Below are 11,556 nucleotides of genomic sequence, written 5' to 3' on the forward strand. Positions count from 1 at the left end.
ACAACTATGATCAATGTAATTGTAACACAGGAGATTCCAAGTGGTCACAATTCTCTTTATAATGGTAGTACTCATTTACTAAACCAGTAGGGGTGCTGTATTTAAATGTTGTGCTCAGTAGGGAATCTGGAATAATTGGTTTTGCTCTGTACAGACTTCACGGGAGTCTTAGGATGATTGTTGAGCATCTCTGCTTAAGCACTTCGAAAGAGAGCTGCCATCTTCAGCCAACTTCTCCATTATCGAAAGGTTTGGGGTTTTTTTTATGTCAGAGATTCTGTTAACAAGGAAATTAAGCTGGGTCCTGAATCACCTCTATAAGAAACATGGGCTCAGCTAGAGCATAAACTTCATTTATAAAAACATTAAAAAACCAACGATAACTCCTATGAAACAATTTTATGATTTCACCAACTTTACTCTTTCAAATCAAACAAAATCAACCTGTAATACAAAGAAATATAATGTCCCTTTATTTGCTATTATAGTTCTTATTTCTAAGAAATATATTTTAAAAGTGCAGATAATTAATTTTTAGTCTGTAATTTCAAATACAAAGGCAAAGGAAAAACTGCCAAAATGTGATTTCATGCAAAGAACTACCACTTTATCACCAAGTGGAGACTCGGTGTGCATGCGTCAATAGACGTAATACACATGCTTGTCTCATACAGAAAGGGTTAAGCTGAAAAAGGTCAGGCTTTGAAATATGTTCCTGGAAAATGGATTTATCGGGGAAGACTCATGTATTAGTCACTTCACATATTTTATGTATCATAAGATTGGTTATGAACATATGACCGTTTTGTTTACTTATTTTCAGAGAGGGCTTTCCATGCATATTTCCTTTGGAACATTCTCAGAAACAATTGAAGTACAAAGCCATAGAGAGCAACAGTATTTCAATATATAACACAGTAGAGCTGAAATAATTAAATTTGCTCTTTATTAAATTTCATTGCTGCTGGTAGCTCTTCCTCATTCCTCCATCAATTCCTGTTTGGGGTTTTCAGCACTTTTTCTAAAGCAAATTTTCCTCATGTGGGTTTTGATTGGTAGGTTCATGAGCTAACTGATGAGAGGTATTTATGACCACGTTGTTTTCAGCCCTGAGGGCATAGGCTTCCTGGGGCTGCGCTCTTTTCTGGCAGAACTGGAGATGAAAAGCATCTTCAAAACCACGGCGAAAGTTCTGATTGAAGAACCCATAAATGATGGGGTTGATGCTGCTGTTAAAAAAGGCCAGCCAGTGTGCAAACGGGTAGATGTAGATGTTGATGACCTGCAGTTCATTTGCAGACAGTGCAGCGTAGTCTGAGAGCATCATCAGAGTCCACAAGGGCAGCCAGGAGAGGATAAACAGTAGAGCCACAATCAGGAGCATCTTAATGACCTTCTGCTTCTTCTTGGACACTGTGTGCCACTGCTCCCGGTTCTGCTTGCCGGCGTGAGGCACCGTCATCTTGAACAGCGAAATTCCAATCCTTCCGTACATGATGACAATGAGGAACAGGGGAGCCAGATAGATGTTGGCAAATAGCACCGTGGTGTAGATCTTTCTCATTTCCTTATGTGGCCAGTCTTCCCGGCACCAGTAGACTGGCATGGTTTTATTCAGGGAGTTGAGTCTCACTTGGTAATGTGTTTCTTCTTGTACATGTAACATCACTGCAGATGGAGACATGATGGCGATGGCCAGGACCCAGATGATCACAATAATGAACAACGCCGTCTTGAGAGTGAGCTTTGGTTTAAAAGGGTAGACAACACACCGGAACCTGCAAGTAAAGGCAAGTATCAGTCGAGGCAGTGCCTCCTAACTTCTGACTGAGTTGTGATGTAAATTTAAGTACTTCCTAAATTCTTCTCAAAAACATGGAAAGCTACCATTAGTGGGAGAAAGGCATGTATTGCCATTTTCTGTAATTGACATGAAATGAATTTCAATTCAAAATATGAATAAGTGGAGTATATCAGACACTATTATTAACAAAAGTAATAGGGGTAGCTATTATTTATTGAGCATAAGTGTGTAGTACTCTGTTTCATTCTGTTCTATTGGTTTGCATGAAGTATCTCTTAAAGTTTCATCATAAAAGATGGAAAAATAAGCCTAGAAAAGGTAAAAATAATGCCCATAATTACATATAATTCTTATACAGGTCATTTAGCTCCAGGGTTCATATTCTTAAACTCTTCATCATGCCCTTCGGTGTTCCTCCCCCCATGTTATCTGTATGCTTGGCTATGTAACTTGCCTTGGCCAATGAGACATTAGCAAGAATGACAAACAGAGGCTCTTCATATACTTGCATATTGGGGCTTGTACCTGGAATGCTTCCTCTTGAAAGCCAGCCACCAGGTTGTAAAGAGCTTGAATTAGGTGACAGGCTGTGTGTAGAAAGACCCTGGGGCAAGAGAGACCGCCCCCGCCCCCAGGAGGTGCCAGCCCTAGTTTGGCGCCCCGAGTGGTGCTGCAGCAGTACTGATCTCAGCTACAAATCACTGAGCAGGAGGAGAACCACGAGAGGCACTCAGACAATCCACAGAACCAGGAGAAATACTACAGAAGTATTGCTTTAAGCCACTATGTGATTTGGTGACTTGTTTCACAGCAATAAGGGTCTAAGAGTTCCATTGTGATTTCTGATTAGGCACTTTCCCAGTGGTCTGTCCCCTGGTGGGCATGAAAGTTCGACATCAGTATGTAAAGCTAGTCTGATTCGTTTTATTGCTATTTTGTTATTGTGATTCTTGATGCTACAAAACCTGATGCACATGTTAGTTATAATTATACCAGTAAGCAATTGTGTAGCATTTTATATTTTCAAAGTACTACCACCCATTTAACTTCTTTCATTTTTGTGATGGCTCTATAACACTGAAATGTTATGAAAATTACCACTTTCCAGACTTGCAGGTAAGAAAGCTTCAAGCATTTATGTGGGTGCAGCAACAACTCCAAACTAGTTTATCTGACACACAAGGACTAGTTCCCTTGAACTTGGACTGCTCTGCTGTCCTTTCAAATGGGGTCTTCTGTCTTAACCTCCAAGCTTTCTCCTCGTCTTCTGATCAGTGAATTTTCCCCTTTACTCACCATTAAATTGCAGATAACTTCATAGGCACAATTCTAGATACTTTTATTTTTTGTAAACCAACTATGAGAACCTCAAATATTTTATTTATGTATTCACTCAATAATATATGTATATGTATTCAAAGAGGCAAAAATGAAAAAAACAGAAATTCAACACCAGTGAAGTCATTGATACCTGCTAAATCCGCTCACATCATAAATTCACAAGCATAAGTATCGCTACCATTTTAGGCCACTAAGTGGTTTGTTTTGGAAGGTGACTCATTAGACAGCAACAGATGACTGGAACTATTGCAAAGTGACACACAGATGGAATGACAGGCAGTGGCATTGTGAATTAAACCACAGCAGGTGGCCAAATGCTCATCAGTTTTTTAAGAAACCTAAAACATTACAGATACAGTTAAAATTCCTTTGGTAGATCTACTTTATCCCAGTCATTTTCCTCTTTCCACTAAAATCCTGAAGTTGATATACATCCCTACTGTCAAATTATTTATGCTTGCATAGTATTAACCTACTTCTATGACATTTTAAATTTGATATAATGGCACCATGTTGCATGTATTATTATGTACCTTTGTTGAGACTGCATGCTTTTGAAATGTATGCATTTTGATATATGGTGACCAAGGTCATTAATTTTAACCACTGTATAGCTATTCATCAAATAAATACAGTACAATTTGTTTAATATTCCAACCTTATGTACTTTTTATAATGAAGAGCAATGTTTATTTCTAAATCTCTGTTCAGAAGGCATGCTAGAAACAGTAAAAAAGGATTAATACTAAATATAATGTGGAATAAAAGTGATAAACTCAAGATTCAAGGAGAAAATGAAAAGGACATTATAGGCTTTTATTTTCTGTAAAGATGATATATATTATATAATTAAGGTATAAAGTCTATTATTAACATTAAAATTATTTAGTAATAGTACTACTATTACTAGTATAAAATGCATATAATTATAAGCAAATAAGTAATATACAAAAATAATTTAGTATAATAGTAAGCATTTAATAAACTTAGAAACAATATAAAAATATCTTTAGTGTACAATAGTTAGGATGTGTTTAAATTCTATTTTCTTTTCCTGCAAAACACATAAACTAGGTCTATATGATAAGCTCTTAGAAATAGATTAAAACATTATGAATAATGTTGGAAACAGTAAGTTAATATTAAAAATAGAATCTACCAAGTGTTATGTCAACAATTATACCACATCTTATTTTTCTCTCTCTCGTATATATATATACATATATATATATATCCAGAGAGAAAATTATATATATATATATATGTGTGTGTGTGTGTGTGTGTGTGTGTATCCAGAAAATGTCCAGCCATTGTTACTCTAATGAGAACTGTTTACACAACATCGATGTGACCTGGCAACCAAGGGGAGTAGACTAGAATGGGCGTGCATAAACAATGATGACTTCACCGTCAGTGGAAATGATAGATGCCACTGAGTGAGCATGTTTACTGTGTGGCCATCACATTCAAAATAACTGAGTGAGTAGAGCAACAAATCTGCATCAAATTTTGCATTAAACTTGAACATTCCTCCACTGAAACTATTTGGATGATTCAGAAGGCCACAGCTATGGGCAACTGGTGATTGGCAGCTTCATCATGACAACACACCCACTCATGCATCATGTCTCATGCAGAGTATTTTGGTGAAACATCGAATCACCCAGGTGACTCAACCCCACTACAGCCCAGGTTTGGGACCCTGCAATTTCTGTCTTTTCCCAAAACTAAAATGACCTTTGAAAGGGAAGGGATTTCAGACTGTCAATGAGATTCAGGAAAATACAGTGGGGCAGCTGATAGGGATTGGGAGAAATGTGTGAGGTCCCAAGGTGCCTACATTGAAGGGGACTGAGACATCATTGTCCTGTGTACAATGTTTCTTGTATATTGTATCTCCCTAAATAAATGTCTCTATTTTTCACGCTACGTGGCTGGCTACTTTCTGGACAGCCCTCGCATACCCTCTCTCATGTATATACACAACCCAGTTTAGTAGATCACACATTCTTCTCTAGTTCAGTGGATTAGAGGCAAACATGCCCGTTTTTCTGGATTCACGTTTTGGTGCGGACTTACCTATCCACTGCTATTGCAACCAAAGTAAAGACTGAAGCTGCAACTGATATTCCCTGAACCAAACCACTGACTTTGCACATCGTGTTTCCAAATGGCCACCCTGAAAGGGAAAAGAAATAGTCTGAAAAAAATCACTCTTAAAAAGTTTCACGGAAAATAAACAGAAAGGCATGAAATGAAAACTGATAAAAGTTTTCTATATGATATCTATGGAACAATCAATGATTCCCATTATTTTCACCAGTATCTCCAGAGCTTCGTTTTTAGTATACTAATAATAATCTCAAAACTTATATAGCAGTTACAACATTCTAGGCACTGTAATGGTGCTTTCTATCTATTAATATATCTAATTCCCTGCAATAGGCTTTCAAAGCCTTTATTATTCACTTCATGATACAGACTAGCAACAACACACAAGTATCACACGCCTTGCCACACAGCTGCTTAGCATTATATTAGGATCTGAACCCTAGCGGTGCGGTTCCAGGGTCCAGACAACCATCTCTTATACAATAATAATGCTCTTTAAATGAATAGTATTCTAACTTGGAAATGTTCCCCATAAATTGAGATGCTACATGCAGAATTAATATTTACCGATATATAATAGAATTAGACAAATCACCACAAAAAATCATTTGTTATTCAAAAACTGTTTGTGCCCACTCCTCCCACCCCAAGTTTATATAATGAAACTTTAACCCTCAAAGTGATGATATTTGGATATTTGGTTCTGGGGAAGTAATTAGGTTTAGATTAGGCCTTGAGGGTGTAGCCCACATAATGGGATTTATAAGAGGACAAGAAACATCTTTCTCCATACGCACGTACTGAGGAAAGGCCACGTGAACAAACAGCAACAGGGTTGTCCACAGACCAGAAAAAGTACTCTCACCGAGAATCTGACCCTGCCGGTGCCCTGACTTTGAGTGTTAAACCTCCAATCAGTGAGGAAATAAACGCCTGCTGTTTAAGCCTCAATCTCCCTCTATCGCATTTTGCTATAGCAGCCTGAGCTGGCTAAGATATACTTTTAGAAGACCACCTTACATGAACAAAAGTAGTCCATTTGAATTCCTCCTCAAGTGAGCCTCAGTTACCAGAATGTTGACAAATGAATTAGTAAAATTATTATAGCAGTTTGATATTCTAAACACTCATCTGCTATTAAGAAAGTAACTTATTCTTCTACTAGCAAATATTCTAGTCTCCCAAAAGATGAATGCTACATTTCTCATATTTAAAAAATGTTAACTCAAAAATATTTTGTGATTTATTCTTTAAAATATGGCTAATCCCCACATACCTAGCTAAAAATATTTCCAGTAACCTAAATAATCCAAACACATCTTTGAAAAACCAAACCAACACTTATCATCCATTCGTCCCATTTTGCAACAGGTGTTTGAGTGACTCTACTGAACAAACCAAAAGAGAGCATGTCTTCTCAGTCCTGAAACTGGTTTGTTTGATGCAGTACTATTTTTCAACAAAAAATGCAAAAGAGAATGTGTATAGCCATTGGTTGAAAATGGAAGAACAAGCAACGTATCCCATTTCTCTCACCAAACTCCACAGAAATGATAGCACTAGGACAAAAAGAACGTAAATGCACAGAGACCGAGGCGGAAGACACAACTGAATGTAAAGCTGGGCAAACAACACAACTGGCTGCTGAATTATGTGTAAACGCCATCCGATGCCACTGGCTTTCTCCCAGGGGGTCAGAAGAGTGGAGGTAACTCTCTAAGGAGATGGAGGCACGGAGGTTTTAGACTCTTGAATCTCTAGGTGCAGGGGGAGGGGGTCCCACTGACACAGAATTAAGTGAAGGTACACACTCTGCATGCAATACTGCTGGCCCACTCAGTCTAGAATGCAACAGCCAGCCAGCCTCACATACCTATAGCAGTAGATCAGAGAATTTCCTTCTGGGGAAAGTGATCCTCCTAAGAACAGTGACATAAAAATTTTAATCTCTGGGTGTCTCAGTGAATAGCCCAGACTAATGAAGCTGAGGGTGGACCTAACCTGAATACCCATACATGCAGATGTTCAAGGCAGACACACAGTGCCTCTTTCCAATGCATGAGCAGTTAAGTAGCAGTGAGCATTAGGAAACATTAAATTAAAAAGTCTACAACAAACTGGAAACGAGAAATATAGGAAGAAACCAATATAAATCAGGTAGATGAAAAATGAAAAGGAAACACAAGTTATTATGAATAACCTCAAAGAAGTAACATCCATGAAACATGCATGAGAATATAAGAAACATGCAGAATGTAAAAATAGCTCAGACTTTACAATACAATAATAGAAATGAAGAACTTAATATAAAGTCTGGAAGAAAGAGTAAAGGAAATCTTTGAAAGAAGAACAATAAGGAGCAGAAAATGGAAGAAAAAAGAGTAATAAAGAGGGGAGGGGGAAACTCAAATCTCAAATATGATATTAGTAGGGGTCAAAGAAAAACAGGAAAGAATTCTACAAGAAAATTCCCCAGGAACAAAGGGAATTCTGTTCCCTTTGACTGAAGGACCTAGTTTGTGTCTACCACAATACATGAAATTTAAAAAAGATACTCCAAGTCATAATTGTCTGAAATTCAGAGCACTGGGGATAAAAAGAAGTCCAAAGAACTTCCAGGAAGAAAAACCAAATACAAATTATGAGTAAAAGAATCAAGTCAAATGGCATAGGATTTTTCAGCAGTAACATCAGGTTTCTCAGAAATAACAGTAGAGCAATCTCTTCAAATATTTTGAGGGAAAACATGTCCAACCCAGAATATATTATATAGCTAAGTAGTCAAATATGAGGGCAGAATAAAGATATTTGCAGATCTATAAGATTTCTAACATTTTCACCTCAATTGACCATTTCTCTGGAAGATAATAGGAAAATGAACCAAGAAAAAAGAAATGGCATCCTGACAACAGAGGCCTGAGAAGAGGTTGTTCGGGTCTCAGGGCAGGGACGTCCCGGAGCAGGTGAGCTCCCTGCCTGGAGGACACTATACCTGGGTAGAAACAAAACATCGAGAGCACCTGGCAGGTATCTCCAGGAAGGAAGATGCAATTTACAGGTTACCCTTTATGTTTGAAAGTATGGATAAGGAATCGACACCTGGAAGAGTAGCTGAGACTATGTTACCAACAGGTACACACCTGCTACAAAACAAATCAAAATATGACGCCTTTTTTAAATCCAGGAAAACAAAAAAAAATTTGTTTGGTAGAGAAATTGCTATCATAGCACTCTATTTGGCTCAACGGGGGTAAGATACATAGAATAATAGGAATGTATACACTGAACACTGATTTAACCAAAAACTATAGTTACATTGAGAGAATGAGAGGAGGAGAGAGTATGCATGTGTATCAGCCAGTCTCGCTGTTTTCCCAGCCTCACATTCAATAGTACCTGACGTGCAGTTTCCGTGGGTTTATGCTATTTCGTCCCTGTGCTGTCATTGCAGTGGAGTCTGCAAAGGAAAACTACCTCTTCTGGTAGAAGAGGGTTATGAAAAGGAAATTACAGCTCTACAGATTGAAGATAACACATTATAATGAAAACATAATAGTCATTACCAAAAAACAAAGGCAAAAATTGCTGACTGTGGCTGCCTCCAGGGATTGCAAATCAAAGGTAAGGAAGGGTAATACTATATAAAATTTTCTTAAAACTGGGTTATCAATTACATTTTTATGTACTATTTTGTATATCATTCACTTTAAATTTATTTTTTTGAATTTGTACCATTTTTTAATTTTAATTGTTCTATTAAACTGTTGTACAATTTTTTTGCCCTTAACCCCCATCCCAGCCCACCCCCCAATCCTCCCACCTCCCTCCTGTCTTCAACCCCTGCCCTTGTTATTGTCCTTTTGTCCTTTATACTAGTTCCTTCAAACCCTTCCCCACTTCCCCCGAAATCCCCTCCCCTCTCCCCTCTGGTCACTGTCAGCCTGTTCTCAATTTAAGTGTCTTTGGTTATATTTTGCTTGCTTGTTTGTTTTGTTGATTACATTCCTGTTAAAGGTAAGATCATATGGTATTTGTCTTTCACTGCCTGGTTTATTTCACTCAGCATAATGCTTTCCAATTCCATCCATGCTGTTGCAAAAGGTAGGAGCTCCTTTTTCTTTCTATGTGGAAATTTTTTAAATAATCTAATTATAAATGCGTACAGAGAGAATGTTGAGAGCATTTCTTCTTCATAAATAGGTTTCTTCAGAACAATAATGCTAATTTTTATCAATTCTTTCAGTCTTTGTCTAGCATGGTGCTTTGAAATTATACATCCTTCACATTGTTTTTTACTGATAAACATCACAAAGGCACATGGTCTATGCAATGCATAGTGAGAAAAGAGGCATTCTGAGCTCCCACTCCAAAGAAAAGAAAACAGGTAAATTCTATAGAGGAACCTGGTATTCTTTAGTGAACTTATGTTGAATGTTATAAAAAGCTGACTCTGAGATGGCTCGTGGTGCTTTACAATTTTGGTGTGTTGCTATCGCTTCATTTTTTTTCCTTACAGATGGGAATATGAATATCTTGAGTACTGTTCATTAATTAATATAAAGCTACTTGTTAAGCAGGTACTATGTACCAAAACTGAGCTGGGAGCTGGAGGTACATTGTTCCTGCAGTTTCAAAGTATATCATGTAGTGTAATGGAAACAGTAACACAGGCCAAGAAACACCCTAGGGCAGTACTTAGTCATTATATTGACATGGAATTTACCACTGATGAAACTTCCATTTTTCTGGGACTGCTGCTTTGTTTTTCATCAAAAACTGCTGGAAATCTGCCCTGCCTGGCATAGCTCAGTGGATTGAATGCAAGCCTGCAAACCAAAGGGTCGCCGGTTCGATCTCCAGTCTAGGGCACATGACTAGATTGTAGGCTAGGTCCCAGTAAGGGGAACATGAGAGGCAACCACACATTGATGTTTCTCTCCCTCTCTTTCTCCTTCCCTTCCACTCTCTCTAAAAATGGGTAAATAAAATCTTTTAAAAAAACTATTGGAAATCTCCCTAGCTAACCATAAGAGGGTCTAAATATCTATTTATATTTGATTGAAGACAATGAATCAGTTAAAAGCAGACTTACCTATTTCTTGAACTTTACACCCCACAATATTCTTAATAATATTTCTGCCATGTTACATTTGCCCTGAACTGTTTCAAGCAAATTCTAAGTCTTCGGCAATATATGCTAGATCTCATTCTCTGAAGACATTCAGTGAACACTCCAAGATGAAGGAATTAATATGTACAAATTGACAGTTACAAAATAGTCACAGGGATATAAAATACAGTATAGGGAATATAGCCAATAATATGACTATGTATGATGTAGGGTGGATAGTAGATTTATTGGAATATCATCTTGTAAGTTATATAAATGTAATAAATGGATGACCTAGCCATGGCTGCAGGGAGATGGGACACACATTTTCTCATATCATCTTGCAAGGCACACAACTCAACATACCTGCAATAATGTTGTCCAGAAGTGTAATAGGCATACAGAATATGCCGACCAATAAATCACTTATCGCCAGGTTCAAGATGAAGAGATTAGTGACTGTGTGCATATGCTTGTTCCTCATTACAATAAAGCAGACCACTGTATTTCCCACCATGCACAGGAAGAAGATCAGGAAGTAGGAAATAATGAAGATGGCTGCCACCTGAGCGCGATGGAGGTAGTAGTTCACATAGGTAATATTGATATCTGAGTACTGATAATGACTGGTGTCATTGACACTCAAAGTATGATGCCAGTTTTCTGAAGAGTTTGAGTCCCATTTCTCACTCATGATGGACCTGAAGGCAGAAAAGGAAAAATGTAATTAGAAACCAGTAGAACATAAATTCTATGCCTGAGTTTAAGAGAGACACTTTTACAATGCTATAGACTTTTGATGGATCTTGCATAATAATCCATAAGTTTTACATGAAATTGAGCTACAAACAGAACATTGGATGCATTCAAATTTTAACCAAGAGCGCGTGAAAATTCCACTTTGTACTATAAGTAACACTTGTTATTCCATTGTATTCCATGGATATACTCTATATTTCATTTCTTTATCATATCTTCCATCCATTTGCAAAGTTTCCAGGGAAACTTTGGAGAAGAAACCTTCCAAAACTCTCCTCCCTCCTGCCTCCAGGTCCCATAATCTGCCCAAACCTACCCATTTTTTGAGTCTCACTTACATGTCTCTAGCTTTCCTGGTAATTTGAACAAGATGAAGTATCTACATTTTCATAACTCCCATTTAAATAACCTTCTTGTGTTTTTCGATATT

At 37.6% G+C, this 11,556-nt stretch overlaps 1 protein-coding gene across 1 annotated transcript; it reads right to left on the bottom strand.

The window, feature by feature from the left end:
* Positions 1-958: 958 nt before the first annotated feature.
* Positions 959-11,061, bottom strand: NPFFR2 (neuropeptide FF receptor 2). Its single transcript, XM_037063472.1, has 3 exons — positions 10,734-11,061; positions 5,225-5,324; positions 959-1,778 (listed from the first exon to the last, which is right to left on the bottom strand). Exons 1-3 carry the CDS (start codon positions 11,059-11,061, stop codon positions 1,022-1,024), a joined length of 1,185 nt encoding a protein of 394 aa, XP_036919367.1. The 3' UTR covers positions 959-1,021.
* Between the last annotated feature and the right edge of the window lie 495 nt (positions 11,062-11,556).

Source organism: Sturnira hondurensis, unplaced genomic scaffold, assembly GCF_014824575.4.
Source record: "Sturnira hondurensis isolate 20B ecotype Veracruz unplaced genomic scaffold, ASM1482457v3 Scaffold0014584, whole genome shotgun sequence".
Taxonomy (NCBI): Eukaryota; Metazoa; Chordata; class Mammalia; order Chiroptera; family Phyllostomidae; genus Sturnira; species Sturnira hondurensis.

Bases quoted from the DNA above. Each gene is read 5' to 3' on its own strand.
- NPFFR2 (XM_037063472.1), bottom strand. From the start codon at position 11,061: ATGAGTGAGAAATGGGACTCAAACTCTTCAGAAAACTGGCATCATACT. The intron at 5,325-10,733 runs GTATGTTGAGTT...TTTCCCTTTCAG, and splicing joins TCTGGACAACATTATTGCAG to GGTGGCCATTTGGAAACACG. The intron at 1,779-5,224 runs GTAAGTCCGCAC...CTTTACTTGCAG, and splicing joins GTTGCAATAGCAGTGGATAG to GTTCCGGTGTGTTGTCTACC.